The sequence below is a fragment of the Carcharodon carcharias genome, chromosome 32 (genome assembly GCF_017639515.1).
Source record: "Carcharodon carcharias isolate sCarCar2 chromosome 32, sCarCar2.pri, whole genome shotgun sequence".
Lineage (NCBI taxonomy): Eukaryota > Metazoa > Chordata > Chondrichthyes > Lamniformes > Lamnidae > Carcharodon > Carcharodon carcharias.
In genome coordinates this window covers 9,715,248-9,742,469 of record NC_054498.1, presented here as the reverse complement: position 1 = coordinate 9,742,469, position 27,222 = coordinate 9,715,248, and the positions used below count along the sequence as shown (strand labels likewise).

Sequence of the window (27,222 nt, the reverse complement as noted above, 5' to 3'; positions counted from 1 at the left end):
GTGCCCATTTTCATGCGATCAAATTCCAAGGCCATTCTCTTCTTTTAAAAAAAAAAATTGTCACACGTTTTGTGTGAGGAGAGGCTCATACACCAATTTTGATTGCGCCAGTATCACATTCACGGTGAAGCTTGCTGAATCTGATTTACATTGTCTCGCTGTGGAGGAATTCTTTTAAATAAACTTGCTCAATCATTTTCCCCATTGTCATCTAAACTCAGCACCAGTTGTGGCCATGATAGCCCTTTTACTTGTTAATCACACTGAACAAATGTTCATATTTAATAATAGTGTCAATGAAAATCAGGCATTGATTGTTGGGGCCATTTTGATGTATGTAACTGTGCACTTTTTAACAATGAAATGTAAATGATATAAAATAATGTAAACTGTATATTGCTACTTGTGGTGTCGTTTTTTTTCCACCCTGAATGGCATGAAAATGAGGCTTGATGTTGAAGTTAGGTTATTGGAATTTACACTGCTGTTGCTTAGAGATTATAGTCTAGAATTTACTCTGTTGATCCTTAACAGACTTCTGCTGATATTTCAGTGGAAGCATAAAACAATTCAAAATCAATTGGCTCATGTGCATTAATGAAATGCACAGTAGATATGGTTAATCATTCATTAGGGAACATTGTTTTTATCTTGCTTGCCGGTTCATTGTATACAAACATACAGACGAGCGTAAGAATTAGGAGCAGAGTAGGCCACTTTGCCCCTTGAGCCCTGATCCACCATTCAACATCGTGCTGATCTGAATGTAACCTCAACTCCACATTCTCGCCAACGATAACCTTTCTCTCCCTTGTTTTTCAACAATCTAACTACCTCCGCCTTGAAAATATTCAAAGACTCTGCTTCCACCGTCCTTTGAAGAAGAGTTCCAAGACTCATGACCCTCTGAGAAAAAGAATTTCCTTTGGCTGTTCAGTACACATGTACTCATGTTGTAACTTACCTCAATAGACTGACATTCAGTTGTGCAATATATTTAATCCATTGGTCAGTACTGTTTCATTTTTGGATTTTTTATGCTTAATATTCAGCCCAGGTTCAGTATCACTGCCCACTGCCCTCACATCCAGGCATCTAATCCTTTCACCTTAACCTATTCTTTTCTCCCTCCTGTGTTTAATCCAGCTTCCCCTTAAGGACATCTATGCTATTGGCCTCAACTACTCCACGTGGTAGCAAGTTCCACCATCTAACCATTTGGAATAAAGAAGTATTTACTGAGTTCCCTATTGATTTATCTGTAACAATCTTATACATAGTTTTAGTCTCCACCACAAAATTTTTATAAAATTATAGATAACTAAATATTTAGTCATTAACTCTCAGAATTTCATCATTTGGGTGTGATGTTTGCTTTCCTTCAGCTGTTATCTGTTTCATACATAGAGCCATTCTTCTAATAACATAAAACTTTCATTAGTTACAGTAATTGAGACACAGTATAGATTCAAGTCAGAACAAGCTGTGACCTAGGTTTTAGTGAACACTCCTCTGTGAATGAGCCAGGTTCAAATGAACCAGGACTATTGAAATGTTATAATGAGGATTTAAAAAGAAGCCCTGGAGATGTGTTTGTAACCAAAAAGAGAACTATACTCTTCTATGGCACAGAATTTAAAGGACATTATTCAGCCCAACTGGAATTTATGCTCCTCATAAGCCTCCTCCCATTCTATTTACTTCATCTCTTCTGTAAACATAACCTGTTCCTTTGTTCCTCATGTAACAATTTAAGGGTGTTTTCAATTCCATCGATATCAGCTGGACTTGAACCAAGGTCCAGAAGAGGCAATACCTGTGAATTACTTACTGTGTTAACCAATGTGGAGCTTTGACTCTCTCTGTATGAATCACTTTGTATCTGGACAGTAAATAGGCTGCAAACTTGAGTAGATCAGGAAACATGAAATTGGCAGGTACTTCATTGGCTGGCTCTAAGGCACTTGGGATGTTCTGAGGTCATGAAAGTTGCTACACAAATGCAAGTTTGTTCTTTTTAACTACACTTGGCCAGTTTATTTTAGAAGTACCATTCTTGTTGGCTGAGTATTGTCCCAAGCAAAAAGAGAAAGGTTCTCGGTGAGATGACTGTTCACTAATAAATTAATATGGTCAATTGCTGACATTTTTACAGTTTTGGTCTCCCCACTAAAGAAAGAATCTAATTGCGCTAGAAGCAGTTCAGGGAAGGTTCACTCACCTGATTCCTGGGCAGAGGGGTTTTAGGTGAGATCGCCAGCTAACTTTAAATTTGAAGATTTACATGGATTCCAGTTTGAGGTGGAAAAGCAATGGGGGAATGCAGCTGTTGTGGGGTGGCCGAGTTGTATCAATGATAGAGTTGATCTGCAGACACTTCTTTGGTTGAAACATTAAGTTTATTTGCAATATACTCAGCAGCAACTACACGTATGCTTTCAACTCCAACTCTATCTCTACACTGACTGGAGGAAGCTTCTCAAGGAATTGCACTTAGTCACATTTCAGCATCACTTTAATTCCCAGCCTTTTCTTTGTGGTTTCAAATGCCTCAATTGCCTGATCCAGCGGGAAGCGATGTGTGATCAGAGGTTTCACATCCACTCTCTTTGAAGCCAACAGAGCGATTGCCATGGGATACCTGATATGGAAAATGTAGAGGGAACACAAAAGTTAGAAGCAGAGTGTAGGCCAATTGGCCCCTTGAGTTTGGTTCGCTATTTAATAAGATCATAGCTATTGTGGCCTCAACTCCACTTTCTTGCTCCCATAAACCTTGACTCCCTTGTTGATCAAAAATTTGTCTAACTCTGCCTTGAATAAATTCAATGAACACTGTGCTCTGGGAAAGAGAATTCCATAGGTTAACAACCCTCTGAGAGAGAAAAGAAAATCTCATCTCAGTCTTAAATGGGAGACCCCTAATTTTTAAACTTTGTCGCCTGCTTCTAGGCTCCCCCTTGAGGGGAAACATTCTCTCAGCATCTATTCTGCCAAGTCCCCTCAGAATCCTATCTGTTACAATAAGATCACCTCTCATTCTTGGGTATAGACCCAACCTGTCCAAGATAAGATAACCCCTTCTGCCCAGGAATCAGGTGAGTGAACCTTCTCTAAACTGCTTCTAGTGCAATTAGATCCTTTCTTCAATGGGGCAGTGGGGAGACCAAAACCGTAAAAAAGTCAGCAATTGACCATATTTCAAATAGCTAATTGAATAACAGTTAAAAAAAAAACTTTCATTTATGTGGCACCTTTAAGGTGGTAAAACCTCCCAAGGCACCTGACAGGAGCCTTATCAAACAAAATTTGACACCAAGCCACATTAAGAGATAGGACAAGTGACAAAAAGCTTGGTCAAAGGGGTTGGTTTTAAGGAGCGTCTTGAAAGAGGAGGCAGAGAAAGAAAGGAAGGTTTAGGGATGGAGTTCCAATGCTAGGGATCTTGGCAGCTAAAGGCACAGCTGCCACTTGGGAGTGAAGGAAATCAGAGTGCACAAGAGGCCATAATTGGAGGGATGCAGAGATCTCAGAGGGTTTTGGGGCTGGAAGAGGTTACAGAGATAAGGATGAGTGAGGCCATGGATGGATTTGAATAATGATATGAGCTTTAAAATCCAGGTTTTGCTGGACCGGTTGCCAATGTAGGTCAGAGTTTGCAAGCGTTTGAGTGAACGGGACTTGGTTACAATGAGTGGAGAGTAAATAAAGGCAATATTCACAAATAAGCAAAAAATACGATCTGGATGATCCAGGACCAACCAGTGAACAGGGTTAAATGCTGCATAATGGGGTTCACTCTAGATTAATACAGTAAGCAGGTAGAAAGAAACCATGAATGGAAACTGAGATTGTACAAGTAAAAAATACTGAATGGATTCACAAAAGGGGCAGCTAGTAGCACCACAGATTTGAGACTGATTAGATTATACTTCATAGATAAAAACAAAAAAACTGCGGATGCTGGAAATTCAAAACAAAAACAGAATTACCTGGAAAAACTCAGCAGGTCTGGCAGCATCGGCGGAGAAGAAAAGAGTTGACGTTTCGAGTTCTGTCAAAGGGTCATGAGGACTCGAAACGTCAACTCTTTTCTTCTCCGCCGATGCTGCCAGACCTGCTGAGTTTTTCCAGGTAATTCTGTTTTTGTTTAGATTATACTTCACCCTGCTGGTGTTTTGATACAAACACTCAATGCAAATAAAATGCAAATTATTTACAAATCTGAACATATTAAATTACACAATTATACAGAATGAATAAAATCTATATCTAGAAGTTATGCATCTAGTCTGTATTTGTTCATACAATCACATAGGTGGAGAAGTTCCTCACTGTTGCTTCCTCTCCAGCACCTGTAATACGAGAAACAGGCATTTCTGCCACACTTTCAACACAGTTACATCGATGGAGCTTCAAGGAAATTCCCGGCCAATAATTGTTTCAAGATTTCCAATGAGCCCCATTACAAAAATTTTCCTTTTTTTTAAAATTTGCTGTGATCTGTCATTCAATACTCTGCATCAAGTGCACGTTCTGGGCAAACAGAACCTCAGCCACCTTTAGTTTTCTTTCATGGGAATTGGGCATCACTGGCTACGAGCATTCTTAATGCCCATCCCTATTTGCCCTTGAGAAGGTGGTGGTGAGCTGCCTTCTTGAACACTGCAGACCGTGTGGTGTAGGTACACCCACAGTGCTGTTAGGGGGGCGGAGTTCCAAGATTTTGACCCAGCGACAGTGAAGGAACGGCCGATATATTTCCAAGTCAGGATGGTGTGTGGTTGGAGAGGAGCTTCCAGGCGCTGGTGTTCCCATGCATCTGCTGCCCTTGTCCTTCTAGGTGGTAGAGGTTACAGGTTTGGAAGGTGCTGTCAAAGACGCCTTGGTGAGCTGCTGCAGTGCATCTTGTAGATGGTACACACTGCTGCCACTGTTTGTCGGTGGTGGAAGGAGTGGATGTTGAAGGTGGTGGATGGGGTGCCAACCAAATGGGCTGCTTTGTCCTGGATGGTGTCAAGCTTCTTGAGTGTTGCTGGAGCTGCACTCATCCATGCAAGTGGAGGGTATTCCATCACACTCCTGACTTTTGCCTTGTAGATGGTGGACAGGCTTTGAGGTGTCAGGAGGTGAGTTGCTCTCCACAGAAGTCCCAGAATTCTGACCTGCTCTTCTAGTCACAGTATTAATAAGGCTAATCCAGGTCAGTTTCTGGTCAGTGGTAACTCCCCGGATGTTGACAGTGGAGGATTCAGTGATGGTAATGGCACTGAATGTCAAGGCAAGATGGTTCGATTCTCCCTTGTTGGAGATGGTCATTAATTGTCACTTGTGTGGCACAAATGTTACTTGCCACTTATCAGCCAAGCCCAGATATTGTCCAGGTCTTGCTGCATATGGGCAGGAACTGCTTCAATATCTCAGGAGTCGCAAATGTTTCTGAACATTGTGCAATTATCAGACACTTCTGACCTTATGATGGAAGGAAGGTCATTGATGAAGCAGTTGATGATTGTCGGGCCTAAGACATTACTCTGAGGAACTCCTGCAGTGATGCCCTGGGATTGAGCTGACTGACCTTCAGCAACCACAACCACCTTCCTTTGTGCTAGGTATGACTCCAACCAGAGAAGAGTGTTCCCCCTGATTCCCACTGTCTCCAGTTTTGCTAGGACTCCTTGATGCTGCTCTCGTTCAAATGCGGCCTTGATGTCAAGGGCAGTCACTCTCACCTCACTACTTGAGTTCAGTTCTTTTGTCCATGTTTGGACTCACGCTGTAATGAGGTCAAGGGCTGAATGGCTCAGGCGAAACCTAAACTGAGCGTCAGTGAGCAGGTTGTTGCTGAGTAAGTGTTAGTTGATGGCACTGTCGAGGACTCCTTCCATCACATTACTGATGATCTAGAGTAGACTGATGGGGCGGTAATTGTCCGGGTTGAATTTGTCCTGCTTTTTGTGTACAGGACATATCTGGGCAATTTTCCACATTGCTGGGTAGATTCCAGTGTTGTAGTTGTACTGGAACAGCTTGGCTAGGGGCGCAGCAAGTTCTGGAGCACAAGTCTTCTATACTATTGCCGGAATGCTGTCAGGGCCCATAGCCTTTGCAGAATCCTGTACCTTCAGCTGTTCCTTGATATCATCTGGAAAGAATCGAATTGGCTGAAGACTGGCATCTGTGATGCTGGGGACCTTAGGAGGAAACCGAGTTGAATCATCCACTCGGCACTTCAGGCTGAAGATTGTTGCAAATGCAGAAGGAGGTTCCCCCATCATTAAGGACGAGGATACTTGTGGAGCCTCCTCCTCTAGTTAATTATTTAACTGTCACCACCATTCACAACTGGATGTGGCAGGACTGCAGAGTTTCGTTCTGATCCGTTAGTTGTGGGATTACTTAGCTCTGTCTATCACATGCTGCTTACAATGTTTGGTATGCAAGTAGTCCTGTGCTATAGCTTCACCAGGTTGACACTTCATTTTTAGGCATGCCTGGTGCTGCTCCTGGCATGCCCTTCTGCACTCTTCATTGAGCCAGGGTTGATCTCTCGGTTTGATGGTAATGGTAGAGTTGGGGATGTGCCAGGCCATGAGGTAACAGATTGTGGTTATAAATAATTCTGCTGCCCAGTCTCAAGTTGCTAAATTTGTTCGAAATCTATCCCATTTAGCACAGTGGTGGTGCCATACAACACAATAAAGAATATCCTCAATGTGACGACAGGACTTTGTCTCCACAGGGACTATGCGGTGGTCTCTTCTACCAGTACTGTCATGACAGGTTCATCTGCGAAAGGTAGATTGGTCAAGGTGAGGTCAAGTAGGTTTTTGCCTCTTGTTGGTTCCCTCACCACTTGCTGCAGGCCAAGTCTAGCAGCTATGTCCTTTAGGACTCAGCCAACTCAGTCAGTATATACTACTGAGCCACTCTTGGTGATGGACATTGAAGTCCCCCACCCAGAGGACATTCTATGCCTTTGCCACCCTCAGTGCTTCCTCCAAATGGTATTCAACATGGAGGGGTATTGATTCATCAGGTGAGGCGGCAGGGGGTGGGTGGTATGTGGTAACCAGCAGGAGGTTCCTTGCCCATGTTTGACCTGAGACTTCATGGGATCCCCAGAGTTATGTCGAGGACTCCCAGGGCAACTCCCTCCCGACTGTATACCACTGTGCTGCCACCTCTGCTGGGTCTGTCCTGCTGGTGGGACAGGACACAGCCAGGGATGGTGATGGTGGCGTCAGGGACATTGGTCGGAATTTTCCCCTCCTGCCATTACTTCTGTGGCAGGAACACAAACTGGAAGCCTTCCCCGCCAATGAGCGGGGAGGCCATTACTTGCAATCGTGCACTCCCCGTCTCATTCAGTATGTGCGGTTTGTGACATGTCTCATGGCAGGCGGGCAGGAAGTTGCGCGCCCCGCCATCTTGTCCGGGTGCCATATTTAAAAGGCACCCAGACAGCCAGTGATTCTGCGTGCCAGAGCTTCAGGGCACCGAAACAAAAACAGAATTACTTGGAAAAACTCAGCAGGTCTGGCAGCATCGGCGGAGAAGAACAAAGTTGACGTTTCAAGTCCTCATGACCCTTCAACAGAACTAAGTAAAAATAGGAGAGGGGTGAAATATAAGCTGGTTTAAGGTTTAAGGCTTAAGCTGGTTTATATTTCATCCCTCTCCTATTTTTACTTAGTTCTGTTGAAGGGTCATGAGGACTTGAAACGTCAACTTTGTTCTTCTCCGCCGATGCTGCCAGACCTGCTGAGTTTTTCCAGGTAATTCTGTTTTTGTTTTGGATTTCCGGCATCTGCAGTTTTTTGTTTTTATCTTCACCGAGGTGGTCTTGAGAAAGCACCAAGTGCCGGCCCCACACTTGCCTGGAGAATCCCCACCAGGCCTTGGAGGACAGGAGGAACCTCCTCTTTCCCAGGGATGGGAGCAGGAGGCCCACCTGACTCACCACAGTCGCCTGGGAGGAGGTCTCCAGGGTGGTCAGCGCCAGGGGGCTGCAGAGAAAGACCATCCTGCAGTGCAGGAAACGGATGAATGATTCACTGCCAGGGTGAGTGAACCTCTCTAAACTGACCTCGCCATTTTTCTGAATCTGGCATGGGATGTGGGCGGCAATGGCAAGGCCAGCATCTGTGTTGCCCAACCCTAAAAGCTGCTGTTTGCTGACCGAGTCACACTCGAAGCCCAGGCATTGTGTGGGGTGGTCGGAATAGAAGGCAACTTACAGGTGCTGCTGATTCCAAGCCTCTGCTACCCTTGCCCTTCTAGATGCTAGAGCTCATGGGTCTGGAGCGGGCTGTCAATGTAGCCTTGGGACTAGCAGCACTGCATCTTTCATACAGCACACGCAGCTGCCGCTATGGGTCGGTGGTGGAGGTACTGAGTTTTGATGGTGCTGGATGGGGCGTCAATCAAGTGGCCTGCTTCATCCTGGATGGTGTCCAGTTTCCTGAGCACTGTTGGAGCTACACTTATCCAGGTAAGCGGACAATATTCCCTCAAACTCCTCACTTGTGCCTTGTGCTTGGTGGACAGGCTTTGGGGAATCAGGAGGTCAAGTATTGGCTGCAGAATTAACAGCAGAACGACTTGCTCCTGCATCAGACATGCTGGCAATCCATCTATCTACCTTTGTCGGGAAGCAGACAGCACACTACAGGTGAGAGAGGGAGAAGGTGGGAGGGCCTCTCACTCAATTTGAACAGCAGGTTGCCAAGCTGGCAGGACAGGATTGTGACTGTGCCTGTGTCAAGGATGGAGTTGGCCTCCTTCATGCATCCAGTGAGGAAGCATGCTTAATCTCTGAAAATTGGAACCTGCTGCAATGTAGGAGCCAGCCTAGGCTGTCACACATTCTCTACTTGCACCATTCTAGGTGCCAGTAGAAAAGGGTGGGGAGGGGAGACCCTGGTCCAGAAGTAAGCCCTAGCCCTTAGGAGAGCTCAGATGATGATAAGCACTTCTTCACACCTGTAGAGCCGCCACAGTGTTCACCTGCACACTCCACCAGCCCAGAGGCACACATCGCAGTGGGTGGTATATCTAGGTTAGGCTCTGGCTCACAGTCTGGTGGTCATCTCACAGTCACACGTCCATGGCAGGTGGAGGCAGTGACAGCCGAGGTCTCTGGTACCTGACAGGGCTGCTAGAGAAGAGGCTGCTGCTAAGTCAGAGCCAGAAGGTGAGCCTTTCGAAGCGGCAATGGAAAATATGTTGGAGTATCAAAGAGACGCAGGGGAACATCAGGTGTCAGAGGTCATCAAGAGAGTGGCGTAAGAGGCAAAAGAGTGTCTCTGTGTGTTCTCTGATGCTGTAGCTCTGGCATGTGAATGCATGGAGGTCTCCATGGGGAGGATGGCGGATGCCATGGAGACCCTGGTCCAGCAGCACACGGAGCTTCTGCTGGATATAGACTCGGACCTGGACTCCATCGCTCTAGCCATGGGTAAGCCTGTGCTGTGGCTAGACGAGAGGGGGACAGGGCACCTAGACCTCCCTCCAGACAGCCCTTCTTCTCACTGAGTCAGGGAGGGGCACTCAGGCACCCAAAGGGAGGAGGAACATCAGGCGAACACCTCTGGAGTTTCCACGGACACTCCAAGGATGTCCATGCGTTTTAAATCCCCTCTGGCTGTAACTCCATCAGCTCCAGCCTCTGAGACCGCTGAGGGTGCACCAGCCTCAGGGTAGGAGACCCAAAGAAGGCCGGGGCCCTCCAAGCCTAAGCCCTCCACAGGATGTTCACCAAAAGTCATCATTGACCAATGGGCATAGTAGTCAGCAGGCTGCCTCCAGTGCTGCTGTGGACGTCGGAGAAGCACCTAGACGTAGTTGTAGGGTAAGAAAAATTAACAAGTATTAAATTCACATTGGTGGCATGGTTGTACAATCATTGTATATAGTTTTAGAATCTTTGTAAATATATGAATCACTTCACTTCATGGATGTCTCCTGGGTTTTTCTTGCTGCTGCTTGTGTTACTGGCTGTGCTCACTCTCCTCCCTTCCAGCAGGTCCAAGGTTGGGTCTATGATCCCCTGAATCATGCTTGTGCATCAAGGCATCGCTCTTTGCCAAGGCTTATGCCGGCCATGCGCGAGATGCCTCCCACTCACACTAACCTCCTTCCCTCCACTGTCCTCTGGACCCTATAGTGAGACCTTTACTTCATCAGGATAGATTATCAGGGTTCTCCTTCAGTTGTCCAGTTGAGCTGACCTTAAACTCCAACCACCCAATGACCTTCTTCGCACTTAGAAGTTTTTCTGTTTGACGTTGAGAGTGCCAACATCCTGATCTGCTCGTGCCTCAGGATGGTGCACGTCACCTCCCAGATGGTGTCCAACACCTTTCACCCTGCTCCTGTAACCCACCCCCTACCCCTCATCACCATCGATGATTGTGAATTGGACCGCCACTGGCAGGGTGGAAGATATGCTTTTTAATTCCAGGTTTATTAACTGAACTTAAATTCCACCAGCTGCCATGGTGGGATTCAAATTGGTGACCCCAGAGCATTAGTTTGGGCCTCTGGATCACTAGTCCGGTGACATTGCCACTAAAGCCACCACCTCCGCTTAATAAGACGTGATGCCTTGTCCAGTCCTTCTGTGTGAAGCACTGGGCCATGACATCAATGATAACAAGATGTCCAATCTTGAATTCCTGACATAACTTGCTCAGCTGCACTATTGGGAGGGGGATTTGGGTGAGCCAGAGGCAGAAGCAGTGCAGCCACAAGAACAGGAATGTCCCTCAGCATTGCGTTGTATTTGTTCTTTCTGAACTGCTCAAGAGGACAGAGGTCAACAAGTGATATTTGCAAAGAAAATGTTTCTTCTCTCAAAATGAAATGTCCGTGAAGAACTTGGTGCACTTTTGAATGTCCTATTCATGTGGCTGACCTTGAAAAATCTGCACAGTGCAATGTCATCAAGTTTAATTACTTGATTCAATACATTAAGTGTTAACCGATTTACAGAATAGTAATCAAAGTTATGCCATCTAAGTGCATTCAGTGCTCATGTCTTACACATAAAATCATCTGTATCAAATCAACTATGTACTCTACGTTAGAATCTCTACAGTTTAATGACTGAGCAAATATAACCACAGGAAGGAAGACATTTAATGAAAGTAATGCTGAACACTAGGCTGGTTACATCAACCCCACAAAACACAATGTTATTTACAAGTGTTGCCCAACACATTACCAAAATGTGTTTCTCATATTCCCCGAAAGCCAACACCTCCTTTCTCCATTGTCTTCTCAAACTCTTGTGGTCTGAGGTGGGGGGGGGGTGGGAGGGGGGGGTTGAGGTCAGATACGGGTACCCTTTGAAAATAGCGCCTCCAGATGGCATGTTGGTCTTCCAATGCCTCTGGAATGCGCTGCTACTTTCAAAGTGAGAGCGGGGGTGGTCGTGGAGACAGTAAGCAGCTTGCCTCCAATTAACGGCCCATTAAGCTCTTCAGAAGCTTGTTGATGGATTGGACTGGGGAGGGCTAGAAGGTAATTTTCAAGATGGAGACTGGGAAAACCTAACGGTCTGATGCACTAAATGTTCAGTTGTTGGGATCAATGCGGAGAGCCAATCAGTGATGAGGCTGATGAATAAAAGTAATGGGAAAATAGGATGATTCAAACAGAGCAGGTTAAGTACCTTCTGACTGATTATTTGACTACATACGTGCATTGTGATGCAGCTGGTCCTCTGATCTCGTGTCTGCTCTATCCTGAAAACCCTCTGCCTCTGAGCATTGCAATGTGGAGATAATTCCTGCCCCCATAGGGCGCCCAGTGTTGCTTAACTGGGCAGTGAATTCACCTCCGGCCCAGTGAATGGTTTTCCATTTCACAAAATAAAAGCAAAATACTGCAAAAGAAGAGTCCATATTGGACATGAAACATAAACTCTGTTTCTCTCTCTACAGATGCAGCCAGACCAGCTGAGCTTTTGGACCACTTTCTGTTTCCATTTGCATCTCACAATGCTGAAGCGCCAGAGATCAGGAAGCGGAAAGGAACCTGTCTTCGGGCTTCCCAAGCCCGGATTGAAAATCAAGCCATTTCATCTTCTTCCTCATGGCTGAATCAGCAGTGGTCACCATGGCTGCCTCTTTATTCAGACCTCCATGGACCCAAAATGCTAACAAACAAAGGAAGGTTATTGGTTACAGCAATGGGCTCTGGTACATGTAGAGATCAACTTGCAGTGGTTCCGTTAGCAACACACTCCTTGTGATATTTTGAAAAGTTTCTAAATAAATGAAAACACATGGATCAGGACTTTTAGGATGGTGGGCGTTGTCTTCCTTCCATCTGAAGAGTCGAAATGAAGAAATGAAAAAGTGTCTAGTGATGTATATCTGATGGTTGATTCATTACCACATTATCATCCTAAGTTAAAATGGCTCTCCCATTTATTATGTTGGCCCAGTACTGATCCAACTTTGGATGGATACTGATTGGCTGTTGTGACAGAACAGAAAATGAAAGGGGGGGTCATGATCGATCATCAGGGGTACTTTAAAGAAAGGATGTACAGTATATTGAATAGCAGAGCATTGCTTATTAAGCAACTCATACTATGGCATAAGCTTTCAAGATCACAGAGATTTTTTCCCATTTGCCTTTTGACCTCATAAAATTCATCTATTAGAAATTCTAACATTCTGTATTTTAGTCATTTTTAAAATAGCTTGCTTCAAACAGCAAAGGCATCGTCAGGAGAATAAAACAGGAGGAGTTACCATGCTGACAGAGTTTGTGGGTGGGTTGTTGGGAGAGCTGAATGACCATCAGTGGAGATACAACACCCATACTGGCCAAAGGTACTTATTGGTAGTAACTGGACTTGTAAAAGCAAATGCTGGGGTGAGGGATAGTGTGTTCGTTTTGAAGAAGGCATGGTGAAGGGGTGAGGAAGTGCACATGTCTGTGGGCACAAATGGGATAATAGTGTAAAATGTGCAATACCATCTCAGCACCCATGCCCTCTCATTGGAAGTCAATGGAAATAAAGACCAGAACTCCCTTGCACTTCTTCAAAATACTGCCTTGGGACCATTACATCAACCTGGTAGGGCAAATAAACTATCAATTTAATGATGATACACATCTAACGGAAAGACATCACCTCCAATAGTGCAGCACTCCCTTGCTCCCTTGGCACTACACTGAAGTATCAGCCTGGATTTTGGACTTGAGGCCCTGCAGTGGGACTTGAAACCACAACCTTCAGACTGTGAGATAAGGGTACTACCAACAGAGCCATGGCAGACACTTGATAAGAAAACCTGACGAGAACAATTGGAAGCCAGAAGCTCTTATGTGTGAGACTGAGTATAGGGAATTCTTGACTTTCCATAAGTTCTGTTGTCAGGTAGGAGTGGCATGCCTATTCAAGGGGAAAACTTCTAGAATATTCCATCCTTCACATGCTTTCATACTCACGCACAGTGCAATAAATATTTTTGAATATTCTGCACACTGATTTCTCACAATGTCTCAATGTATCTAACTTACATTGGCCTGAAGCAAGAAGGATGGCAATGCCAAATAGGAAGGTTGCCAAAACTCAGGTTCCAAATGCCAAATTACTTAACATTGTGTTTTAGAAATTTCCAGTGCAGTCAGCTCTTTGCAAAATTAGGTGGAACTTTCCCATGCTCACTGTTATGAAATAATGGAAATAGAAAAATGTTAGCTATGTATTAATAAAATAGGAAGTGTTACTCATGGAAATAATTACTAAGAGGTAAATGAATTACCTAAGCACATATCGTTCTTCCCATTGAATTATCAACTCTTCTGCATTTTATTTATATTACATGTTGGGGTGTATTAATGCTTAATGCACGTCAGTTGATTGGGCAAATTTTAGGAATCTGTTTCCAATGGCCCCTGCTATATTGCAGAGCCAAGGACCAATAGGCCTAATCTTATCTCAACAAAGTCCACAACTCTTATCTAATGTTGAGATTTCCTGTCCGAGATCATGGACATATCCCTTGGGCCTCTGTAGACAGGCTCTCTGCCTGGAAGGAATCAGCCCTCGGGCCCAACATGATTAACAAGCGGGAGAAGGTTATGGAAATACAAGAAAATAAGAGAGGTGGAAAATCTGGGCCTCAGGTCAGATTTTGAAACAGGTTTGAACCTACAGATATAGCTAAAACAATGAAGAAAAATACTAAATACTATGTTCAGAGAATTCCTGTCGCCTTGGAGAAAGATGAAATGTTTCTTGCAGTTTGTACTGAGCTCTTTAGCATCTGATACAAGGTTAATAAGAGAGACAGGACACAGCATAAATGGATAGGACAGTTAAAATGATGAGACAAAGGTAGCTCTTGCAGAAAGGCTGGAACTTCGCAATGTGCTGACTGAAGAGCAAAATCTGTATTTGCTCTTTCCAATGCAGAAGAGACTGGGCTGTGAACAGTTCACTTGATTAGAGGAACTATCCCAAAACTACTACCTCACACTAAAAGAGCGGGTGTAGGTGAATGGGCAGGTATTGCATATCCTCTGTTTGTACAGGAAGGTGTCAAGGGAAGGTCAGCTGGGAGTAGGGGGTGGGGGAGGAGTTTAACTAGATGGGGAACAGTCTTCAAAACAGAGAGAGGGAGAGGACGATGCATTTGGCGATGGGATCACATTCATGTTGGCAACAATTCTGTGCTCAGTTCTCTGACAGTCCGACATGAAAAACACCATGGAGCTGACAGCAGAAGCAACAGTGTTAACTGAGTCCTGCTGACACCAAGCCATTGGGGCAATGAAGACTGAGGTGAGCCAGAGAGTGGAATTTTCCCATCCTGTCTGCGGTGGGCAGGAGCGGAGAATCCAGCGGCAGGCAAAAAGTCAGAAACCCGCCAGCGTTAAAACAGTTTGCGATTCTCCTGATGGTGGGTTAATGGCAGGTCGGGTATCCCACTGTCTAGTGGCATGAACGGCATTTGCGTTCATTTCCATCTCACGAACACTCATTAAATTAGCTTCTTGCCAAAATCAGATGCCTCCTTCCAATCTTGCGTCCCACCAGCTGGAAACCACGTTGGTTTGAATCCCGTTGGCAAAAGGGTGGCGTGCACATGTCGGAGTTCACTTCACTTGCAGCTTTCAGGCGAGTGCAACAAAAGTAGCCTACTTTCCACAGCGCTGCATTGCTCTCGTTGTGATGCCAGTGCAGTGCCATGCTGCTGGGGCTTCGGGGTTGCTCTCTTCCCGGGGCTTGCCTCCATGGTCACAAGGGCACCACTGTGCAGTGGTACTCAACTTTCAAACACTGCAACTTTCTGACTCCTGATTGCAAGCCCCATACCAAGGACTTTGACTTTCACATCATTGCCCATAACCCTGATAACTGAAGACTACACTGGCTCCCTTCCCAAACTGCACCCCCCCCACCGCCCCGCCAACTTAATGCAGCCGGGGTGGGAATGTGGGGTGGTGTTGTTTGTTTCCGGTGGACAGCACTGTACAGCAGTAAATAGGCAGGGCTGAAAATTCAGAAACCAGCATGTCGACTGGGGAACAGGTTTCGGGAGGGGTACGGTGGGGAAGGGTGAACAGGCGGGGGGTAATGGGGACGGAAGGCAATGCAAGAGACTGGGGAGGGGTGGGGGAAGGGGGCACGATGGAAGGCAGAGGCACAGGAAGGCTTTGCAAGGCACTGGAGGAAGAAAGGGAACAATGGGAGGCAGAGGGCAGTCCGAGGGGTGGGAAACTGGAACCCAACAAGGGTAACTGAGACGTTAACAAACAAGGAGGTGTGAAAGGGATCCCATATGTATGAATGGGAGGGGATGAACAGGAAAGGGGGGGCATTATTACTGTGCCACAAGAGGGATGGGTCACACGAAGACTCATTAAGTTGTCGGGGGGGGGGGGTGCAGTTTGGGAAGGGAGCCAGTGTAGTCTTCAGTTATCAGGGTTATGGGCAATGATGTGAAAGTCAAAGTCCTTGGTATGGGGCTTGCAATCAGGAGTCAGAAAGTGTAGAACCCCTTCTTAGAGAGCAGCGACACCGCTTGGGCTTTGTGAATCTCACAGTCAACAGTCAGACAATGCAGACAGTCACGGGATGCAGTGGGAATGCTGCAGGAGTACTCATTGGGAGCTCCAGGGAGGGATAAGGGCTGTGCGCTCAGTAGGAATAATGCACAGCTTGGTGTGCAGGGCAGTCTCCCAGTTGTTGTCTATGGGCTTGCTTGTCTCTGTACTGTGCTACAGAAGGCATGATGATTGTAATGGGAGACGTCCGCAGCCTGTATTTGGGGAACAGAAGTCGGGGTATGTGAAGCCTTCCTGGGGGAGGGGGTTCACCTCGGTAGGTGACTGTACACACAGCCTCCAGGTGGGGAGGGTAGAGGTCCACATGGAGCATGGGCATTTCAGTATTGATGGGCTCAGGTGGGGGTAGGAATGTCCACCACAAAACTATAGGTTCCAGTTTTGCTGGGGAATAAGAGGAGGGAGCTGTAACTTCACATCTAGGTAAATGTTGGGTACACGGACAGTCAGAGAGGAAGCGTCGATGCTCATTTTGAAATAGTAGTGCAGAACTACCATGTTGCTCTACTGGAGTTATGGTGTAGTTTTAATTTGAAAGTGAAAGCGATTCTGAATGGGAAGAGTCTGAGGCAATGTGAGAGGACCACACTACAGCACTAAACAGCGCTTTCCAGGGGCGTCCTCTCACTTGTTGGTGCTGTAAGAGTGACCTGGAGAGCTCATCAGAAGAATTGGATCCAGAGCCCAGGAACCTCAAGAGGGTGTTGACAGTCAGTTTGAACATGAAAATGTCATGGAAGAAGCAAGACGTGGGTGACATGTCTGTGACAATTCAATCGCTGACAGGTTCCAGGGGGAGTAAAATTAAGGCAAGGGGAGATGGCCACATTTCTTCTGTCCCTCAGTTCCATTTCCTTTCATCTCAGTCACAACAAAAACAAGTCCAGCATTCACCTTGCACATTCTGGCCTCATGATTCGCCAGGCCATGGTCACTGCGGTGCTCTGTGTATGTGATCACTCTGGGAAGTGAGAATCTACTGAACGACGAGAGCAATGTGAGAACTGACTTGAAGCAGTCGCCGCCAGATAATGAGATTATAGCGGCCAGTGAGATGAGAACATTGCTATGGATCTCCTCCTTCGGTACATGTCTTGTCTTTTGCCACTACCACTGAGGATACACAATTATTGCTAGTCACTCAAGGCTAATGAGCTGCCCTCACACAATGATGTTCGGTGGGGAAGAACGGTTAGAAGCCCATTAATCACATACTTCTAATAATGATTTTAACACATCTTCCCTGACATCATACAAGGGTGCGGAGACTATTTTCAGTGAGGTTGACATCACATGAATGTTAATCTCATGATGGGAGACTATCACTGAGTGGGAGGATGGATAAACCTTGAAATGAGAGGATTCAAATGTACATAATCACAACCCCTTCAGTAGACCAGGCCATTCGCAGAAACATCAAATGTATTAATAAAAGTTCAATATTTTTACGATGGTAGCACACCTGTGACCGAAAAGTGAATTCAATATTTCTTCATTTTCCTAAACCTACCACCATGCCTGGGTGTAGCCCTGGCATTTGTGCCAAAGGCAGAGGCAGCTTGCTGACTGCTACGTCCTGATGTTTGTGGTGACCTTGGCGGACGTCCTCTGGTGGCTCGAGGCCTGGAGGGCCCTGGCCTGTTAAGGGAGCCCTGCTCAGGAGCAGATGCACCCACCCTGGCCTGAGCAGCTGGAATGGATGGGATCACAGGTAGAGGGGATTTGGAGCAGCTGTACACACTGGAGTGTCCTAAGAGGAGGCCCCCAGGGTGTGCGGCTGATGCTCATCCTCCTTTTAGGTGCCCAAGGGCCCCACCCTGACTCCTTGAGGAGATGCTGCACCCGCAGGAAGGTCAAGGTGCCTCGTTCCCCCCCACCCCCGTCGCCTACATCATGATGGCTCCCACCACACCATGGAGTCCAGGGCTGAGAGCAAGCCTGGCAAAATCTGCTGGATCAAGGTGTCCGTGATAGTTGCCAGCCTTCCCAAGGTGTCCTTGCGGCATTGGCAGGTCGGAGCCATGACATCAGAAAGAATGTGGACGGACTCCTCTACACTTCGCACTAGTCTGCTGAGTGACTGTTGAATCTCTGCCTGAAGTTCCACTGCCTGTTGTTGCATCTCCAGCATTGGGCTGGCGGCCGCTCACAGAGGCTCATCACCTGGCTCGGACTGAGCGGGCAGCTGGTCTCCAGCAGTCCTCCGAGTGCCAGAGACCTCGACTGTCCCTGCCTCCGGTTGCTACGGGGAGGTGTCTGTGAGGTGTTCTCCAGCAGGTGAGCCCAAGCCTAATCTAGAGCTATGCCCCACCGAGGTATGTGTCTCTGTGCTGTGGAGGGTGCAGGTAGGCGCAGTGATGGTTCTTTTTGAGCTTCCTCTATGGATGTGTTCTAGGGGCTGGGACTTATGGGGGGCACCCTTGTGGGCCTTGATCTGCTGGTGCCTTTAAGATAGAGAATAGACTTTCAGTTGGTGAACATGAGGAAGATAAGACTGTGATTGTCACTGTGATTGTCAGGATGAACTGATGGAGGTGTGATCCGTACTAGGTTGCTGGGACAATCTGATCTCTCCTTCCTGAGAGAAGCAATCCGTCCTCCCCAGCGATCTCGGTGGCATCCTCCTCGAATTGCGTGAGGGCAATTATGTCAGCTGTCCTTGCCCGGTCTGTGCTCTTTCCTGCCTATTGTGGGTCAGCTTGACCTGTATGAGGAAGAAAGAAAGGCACGTGATGAGAAGGGATGGAGTATAGGTTGGGAAAGAGGCTTGTCCCCTGCGTGTGGTGAGCTCTCGTCAGAAGGGACTGAGGATGGAGTCTGAGCAGCATGATAGGTGAGACGGTGGTGATGTGAAAGTTCCTGTGAGACAATCAGTGGTGATATGTGTCCCTCCACTAATGGTTGTGTGAGATCCCCGAAGGGAGCAGCCCTTTGAGTAAATGATGCCACGATGAGAATTTGATATTGGAGGGGGTTGAAGGATGACTTACCCTGACGGGACGGATGAGGTCATTTATCCTCTTCCTGCAGTGGATGGCATTTCAGGCATGGTTACCAGCTGCGCTGACCCGCTCTGCAATGGAGAGGTGAGGTTAGTGTGCTTCCTGGACCCATGTGTGTCTCCTGGAGGTAGGTGGGCCAGAGAGCGTTCGTATTCAGGTGGCATTTAAATATGGCCCCGCGACCTTTGACCCCGCCAGCTAATGGCGGACAGACGAATCAACTCCTGACCCACCATTTGTTTCGGTCCGATACCCACCATTTGCATAACTATTGAGATTCCGAGCGCCGAATCGGGTGCGAGTTCCCACCATTCCGAGCAGTGGGGTTAGGAGCTGCCAAGCTCGCCCACCACCGCACTTAGTCTCAAAAATGGAAAATTCTGCCCAGAGTGTTTGCTGATATAGATTTTGGGGTTTGAAAGTGCCCCATTATTTGAGGTACAAAAGAAGACAATCCGCCTAACCAGCCATTTTTAAAGATTCTTTTCTGAAAACCATCAGGCCCTGTGGAGTACGGCACTGATATGTGCCAAGTTCCTGTCTTTAATCTCTTGAAGATAATTATTCTAAAATCAGGGCAACAGGACTTAAGAGTGCGACAGATGGTGCATGTAGCTCCTTACTTATCTATCTTGGTATTAGCACATTTCACTTGCCCCTAATCACTGAATTATCCATCAGATCTGCAGAGTGTTGCCAATCCTCGAGGATTGCTCAGGAATTAAAGATTAATCCCCAGGACAATGCTGTGAGTAACCAGGGAGAAAAGTCATAGGCGCCCTTAAAAAATGGTATATTTGAAAAAAAATTTCTCTGAACAGCTTTCTTTGCTAGTTATAAACGATATTGGAACTGGGGAAGTTAAAGACTTTGACCGACAGCCAATAATCATCCAATCAGGTAATGAAGAGAGTCTGTGCTGCTCTCTCAAAGAGCAACTCACCTGGTCCCACTCCCCTTGTCTTTTCCCCATAGCCCTGCAATTTCTTTTCTCTTTGGCTAATTGCCCAATCCTCTTTGGAAAATCACTATTGAATCTGCGTCCACCACACTCTCAGGCAGTGCATTCCAGATGCTAACCACTCACTGGGTAAAAAGGGTTTTCCACAGGATGTGACTGTTTCATTTGCCAATCAACTTAAATCGGTGCCCTTTTGCTCTCAATCCTTCTTCCAATGGGAACAGTTTCTCCCTATCTATTCTGTCCAGACTCCTCATGATTTGAAGGTGTTCTAGGCATTTGAAAATGGTTAGTGATAAGGCCGAAGTATTCAATCCTGTGCACCTTCATCTTTAATCAACTTTTTAAAAATTCTTTCATGGGATGTGGGTGTCACTGGCAAAGCCAGCATTTCTTGCCCATTTGTTGGCCCTTGAACTGAGTTCAACAACTTCAGATCATGAACTCTCTCCTCCATCCTCACCCCTTTTTGATCCCCTTTTTTCAAATTAAAATTTTTTATATATATATTTTTTCCCACTTATTTCTATTATTATTTTTAGAATTTATTTCCATTCAATGTTTTATCCCCACCTTTTAGCCTATTTCGATCTTTTCTCCCACACCGTCCCCTCCCCCCACCCCACCCCCACTAGGGCCATCTGTCACTTGCTCATTCTGCTTTCTACTCTTAATGTCACCATTAGCACCTCCTTTAGCCAGTATCACCACCATCAACACCCCTTTGACCTTTTGTTTATGACATCTTTTGCAATCTCTCCTTTGCCTCCACCTATCACTGGCCTTCTATCCAGCTTCACCTGTCCCACCCTTCCTAAACAGAATATATTTCATCCCATTCTTACATCTCTTTAGTTCTGAAGAAGAGTCATACGGACTCGAAACGTTAACTCTGTCTTTCTCTCCACAGACGCTGTCAGACCTGCTGAGTTTTTCCGGCAATTTTTGTTTTTCCTCTAGGTTACTAATCCAGTGACATTACCTCTATGCTGCCATCTCCCCATAAGTTAATTTGTTGCTGGAACAAAGAATGTGTCAGTACTTACGTGTTACAGAATCTGAACATTCCCCGGATATCCACCTCTCGGATTGCTGCGTTTAGTAGGGGCACACTCACCAAATCTGGGCCGTGACCAACCAAGAGTACAGTCCCTCCAGAGCGAGTAGACTAAGAGAAATATCACATGCATGAACTAGGAGGAAGGGAAAAGGCTGCTGAATTCTAAACCACCTTTCATAGACACAGATAAAGCGCCTCAAAAATGAACAAATACAGCCAAAATGTTCTGGAAACCGTGAGGGTCACATTTTTAATTTTTCCCCACACTTTGGTGATGACACACCTTCCTTTCACTGCTGCTAAGGACATTGTCAGTTACCGTGTCGCATCTAATGCAGCCAGTAAAAATTCTTCAAGTGGCTTGTCTTTCATAGCTGAGCTCAGTTTTGTCCTTTGTGAACTTTAATGCCAGTTGTATTGATCACATTCCATGTGTATTTTCACAAAACCTGGGCAATATTTTAGTCCACATGAAATTCTATATTATTGGTATAACTTGTCTTTTCTCATTCTCATATGGGTTATTTGATTGCTCCTTTCTTTTCTACTACAACCCAAAAACTGGTCCTTGCCAGTGATCATGCTCCACACGAACCTCCTCATACCCTTCATCATCTGACCCCATCAACATAACCTTCCATTCCTTTCTCTTTCACGTGTCTATCTAGCTTCCCCTTATATCTATGCTGCTCCTCTGAACTATTCCTTGTGGTAGCGAGTTCCACGTTGTAACCATTCTCTGAATAAAGAAGTTTCTCCTCAATTCCTTATTGGCTTTATTAGTAACTATCCTATATTTATGGCCCTAGCTTTTATCTCCCCTACAAGTTCTCTGTATCTACCTTATCAAATTGTTTAATAATATTAAAGATCTCTATCGTCCACTCAGTCTTCTCTGTTCTACAGAGAAAAGTCCCACCCTGTTCAATCCATCCTGATAGGTCTAACCTCTCAATTCTGGTATCATCCTAGTAAATCTCTTTTTGCACCTTCTCCAGTGCCTTTATACTATTTTTATAATATGGAGACCAGAACGGTTCAGAGTCTCCAAGTGTGGTCTAACCAAGGTTCTATACATTCTTAACAATATTATCTCAATGGTTCTAACTGATCTCATTTATGATTTTAGCAGTCCTACAATTTTGTTCCATTGCAGTTAATGTTCGCTCCTGCTCGCAGAGGGCTTTTTCTGGGAACATTACCTTGTATCCTTTATTAGTCATTTTATTCATATGCCAAATTAATAAACCAGACTACCGAAATCTCACTACCCTAGTTAAATCTGAACTGAACTTTTGATCCTATATCTCGTCTGTCACAAAGACTGCTGACTTTCATTTTCTGTGATGTTACTGAACCAGGGACCATAAATACAAGGTAGTCATTAATAAGTCCAACAGGGGAATAAAGGGGAATTTTTTTACTCAGACAGTAGTTAGGATGTGGAACTCTCCACCACAGGGATGGTTGGTGCTTCCAAAAGGAAGCTAGATGAGTACATGAGAGAAAAAAGAATAGAAAGATGGACTGAAAGGCTGAGATGGAGTAGATGGAATGGGAAGGTACCTTTGAGTAAACCCAGCACAGACCATTTGGGCTGAATGGCCTGTTTCTGTGTTGTACTCTATGTTGTATTCTATGTAATCATCCACCTTTTTAAAAAAATCTGTTTTGGCCTCTTCTTTGTCACAGGTTTGGCCGGCCTGGAAACTTACCTCTCAGGCCGTGTTGTTGGGTTAGGGTCCTGATGATGTTATAAGGGTTTTAATTCCATCTAATTCAGTACTTACATAGATGCCAGTATGGACACAGAATTCAGCACCAGTGCATTCAATAGTTGTATCTGGCATGCAGCCAAGAACTTCCTCCACTTTTTGGGCCATCTCCTGGGGCGTCTCTTTCACCACCAATACTGTAAAATCAGCTCCGACCTCCTTCGCCTTCTCTAGTCGTGCACTTGATAAATCTAAGAAAACAAACATATCTCCAATTCACCAAAAAAATCCCGAAATTTCATCTGCGTTAGGAGTGAATAAAAATGGTCTTTCTCTATCACTGATGCTTTATCGAAGGTTAGTAGGTAAAAGAAAAGAGACAGAAATGGTCCTTGTGTTTCTCCGCTCTCGCTGGCTTTTGCTTCTATCAATGAGTCTCTCTGTTCTCACTGACTCCCTTAATGCTGTCTCTCTGACCCTCCCCATTCTCACTTACGTTCTCCAATATTATTGACTCTCTCCTATCTCACCTGAAACAAAATGTGAAAAACAGTGATGTTATTTTTTGAGTTAAACCATTTTTTAAAAACAGCTGGAAATTAAATTTTTAAAAAGTACACAAAATGGGAACCAATGGAAGGTCAAAAAAGAGCTAATAACTTATGGTGAGACCAACAGAGCTATGCAGAAAGCAAAGTGGCAAAATTATCTTATGAAAGAGAGAGTTCTGTATTTTGGGGATGTGAGCATCGCTGTGGAAAGAACACTTGGAAATGAAGCGTACCAGTAAGACTTGACCAAACAGGTTTTATATACCATAAACTGGAGCTCAAGTATTAATGATTTTTACTGGGATTTGAAATTTTTGAACTGATCTTTCCTTCAAGGCCAGCATTTATTGCCCATCCCTAATTACCCTTGAGGAGGTGGTGATGAGTCACCAAGTTGAACTGTTGCAGTCCGTTATGGTGGGTATTGTTGGGTGGACACACCCAAGAAGAATGACCAGGATTTTAACCCAGCAATGATAAAGGAACAACCAATATATTTCCAAATAGGAAAGGTGAGCCACTTGGGGGGGGATTTGGTGATGGTGATGTTCCCATGCGCCTGTTATCCTTGTCCTTCTAGGTGGTGGATAACATAGAGTCTGATGGAAGCCTTATCCAACTGAGAGTGCATATTGGAAAACTGTCCCTATAATGGAGAGGCGGTGGTATAGTGATATTGTCTGTGGACTAGTAATCCAAAGACCCAGGGTAATGCTCTGGAGCCCTGGGTTCGAATCCCACCATGGCAGAACTTGAAGTCAATCAGTCTAATGATGACCATGAAACCCTTGTCATAAGGACCAAGCTGGCTCACCATCTGGTGATTTAGGGAAAGAAATCTGTCATCCTCATCTGGTCTGGCCTACATGTGATTCCCTCTGAAATGGACACTCAGTTGTATCAAGCTGCTGGAAAGTCTATAAGAAATGAAACTGGACAGGCCACCTGGCATCGACTTTGGCACTGGAAATGACATTGGCAAATTCAGCCCTGTCGACCCTGCCAAGTCCTTCTTCTGCCAAAATTGGAAGAGCTGTCCCACAGACTAGTCAAGCAACAGCCTGGAATCATACCTTACAGAAAATGTCCCAGACACCACCATCACCATCCCTGGGTATATCCCATCCCACTGGCAGGAAAGGCCCAGCAGAGGTGCCGGCAAAGTGGTATAGAGTTGCCCTGGGAGTCCTCAAAATCGACTGTGGACCCCATGAAGTCTCATGGCATCTGGGCAAGGAAACCTCCTGCTGATTGCCACCTACTGCCCCCACCACCCCCAGCTGATGAGTACGAAAGTCGCCGAAGTCCCAGAGGGCCATAGGCTGCTCCCTCATTAGAGAAAGAGAGACGGCTGGTGATGAATTTAACCTGAGGGTCACCACACCTCAGGCGAGCAGCGAGGTTGAGAAGGTGGATGACCTCAGCTGGAATTGAATCCGGCCAGTTGGCGTCACACTGTATCACAAACTAGCCGTCCAGGCAACCGCTGAATACCACTTGGGGGAAGGACTGAGGGTGACAAGGGCACAAAATGCACTCTGGGTGGGGGACATCAATGCTCATCAGCAACAGTGGCTCGGTAGCACCACTACTGACCAAGCTGGCCACATCCAAAAGCACATAGCTGCTAGACTGGGTCTGTGGCAGGTGGTAAGGGAGCCAACAAGGGGAAAAAAACACACTTGACCCATCCTCACCAACCTGCCTGCCGCAGACGGATGACAGTATCAATAGCAGTGACCACGGCACAGACCTTGTGGAGACATAGTCCCATCTTCACATTGAGGATACCCTCCATTGTGTTGTGTGGCACTACCACCGCGCTAAATGGGATAGATTTCAAACAGATCTAGCAACTCAAGGTTGGGCATCCATGAGGTGCTGTGGGCCACCAGCAGCAGCAGAGTTGTACTCAACCACCATTTGTAACCTCATGGCCCGGCATACCATCCTTCTACCATAACCAGCCGGAGTTCAGAAGAATGAAGGGGGATCTCATAGAAACCTATACAATTCTAACAGGACTAGACAGGATATTTGCAGGAAGGAAGTTCCCGATGGTGGGGGAGTCCTGAACCAGGGGTCACAGTCTGAGGGTATGGGGTAGACCATTTAGGACTGAGATGAAGGGAAATTTCTTCACCCAGAGAGTGGTGAGCCTGTGGAATTCGCTACCACAGGAAGTAGTTGAGGCTAAAACATTGTATGTTTTCAAGAAGAAGTTAGATACAGCTCTTGGGGTGAAAAGGATCAAAGGATATGGGGAGAAAGCGGGAGCAGGCTATTGAGTTGGATGATCAGCCATGATCATAATGAATGGTGGAGCAGGCTCAAAGGGCCGAATGGCCTACTCCTGCTCCTAGTTTCTATATATGTATGTTTCTATGTATAACCACCAAGCCAGGGGATCAATCCTGGTTCAATGAAGAGTGCAGGAGGGCACGCCAGGAGCAGCACCGGACATACCTAAAAATGAGGTGTCAACCTGGTGAAGCTACAACTCAGGATTACTTGCGTGCCAAACAGAGTAAGCAGTTTGCGATAGACAGATCTAAGCGATCCCACAACCAATGGATCAAATCCAAGCTCTGCCGCCCTGCCACATCCAGTCGAGAATGGTGGTGGACAACTAAACAACTCACTGGAGGAGGAGGCTCCACAAATATCCCCATCCTCAATGATGGGGAGCCCAACACATCAGTGCAAAAGATAAGACTGAAGAATTTGCAGCATTCATCGGCCAGAAGTGCCGAGTGGATGGTCCATCTTGGCCTCCTCCTGAGGCCCCAGTTTTCAGCCAATTCGATTTACTCCACATGATACAGTTGAAGGCACTGGATATGGCAAAGGCTATGAGCCCTGACAATATTCCGGCAATTGTACTGAAGACTTATGCTCTACAACTTGCTGTGCCCCTAACAAGTTGTTCAAGTTACAACATTGGCATCTAACCAGCAATGTGGAAAATTGCTCAGCTACGTCCTATACATAAAAAGCAGGGCAAATCCAACCTGGCCAATTATTTTTGATCACCAGTAAAATGATGGAAGGGGTCATCAGCAGTGCTATCAAGCGGCATTTGCTTAGCAATAACCTGCTCCCTGAGGCTCAGTTTGGGTTCCGCCAGGGTCACTCATCTCCTGACCTCACTACAGCCTTGGTTCAAACGTGGACAAAAGAGCTGAATTCCAGAGGTGAGGTGAATGACTGCCCTTGACATCAAGGCAGCTTTGACTGAGTAAGGCATCAAGGAGCCCTAGCAAAACTGCAGTCAATGTGAATCAGGAGGAAAACTCTCCGCTGGTTGGAGTCATACCCAACACAAAAGAAGATGGTTGTGGTTGTTGGAGGTCAATCATCTCAGTTCCAGGATATCACTGCAGAAGTTCCTCAGGGTACTGTCCTAGGACCCAACTATCTTTAGCTGCTTCATCAAGGACCTTCCTTCCATCAGAAGGTCAGAAGTGGGGATGTTTGCTGAGGATAGCACAACATGCAGCACCACTCGAGATTCACAGACACTGAAGCAGTCCACGTCCAAATGCAGCCAGACCTGGACAATATCCAGGCTTGGGCTGACAAGTGGCAAGTAACATTCGTGCCACACAATTGCCAGGTAATTACCATCTCCAACAAGAGAGAATCCAACCATGGACCCTTGACATTCCATGACATTACCATTGCTGAATCCCCGCTATCAACATCCTGGGGGGGGTTACCATTGACCAGAAACTGAACTGGGCTAGCCACATAAACCCTGTGACCACAAGAGCAGGACAGAGGCTAGGAATCCTGCAGCGAGTAACTCGCTCCCCAAAACCTGTCCATCATCTACAAG

General features: G+C 46.0%; 1 protein-coding gene across 1 annotated transcript in view; it reads right to left on the bottom strand.

Annotated features, from left to right (window-relative positions):
* Positions 1-2,455: 2,455 nt before the first annotated feature.
* LOC121271960 (sorbitol dehydrogenase-like) overlaps positions 2,456-27,222 on the bottom strand; it is a 43,399-nt gene continuing 18,632 nt past the window's right edge. Inside the window, exons 9-11 of the mRNA XM_041178219.1 lie at positions 22,909-23,084; positions 21,105-21,226; positions 2,456-2,641 (exon numbers count right to left, since the gene is read on the bottom strand). Of these exons, the coding sequence (XP_041034153.1) occupies positions 2,494-2,641; positions 21,105-21,226; positions 22,909-23,084 (446 nt within the window). The 3' untranslated portion in view covers positions 2,456-2,493. The remainder of the gene's footprint in view (positions 2,642-21,104; positions 21,227-22,908; positions 23,085-27,222) is intronic.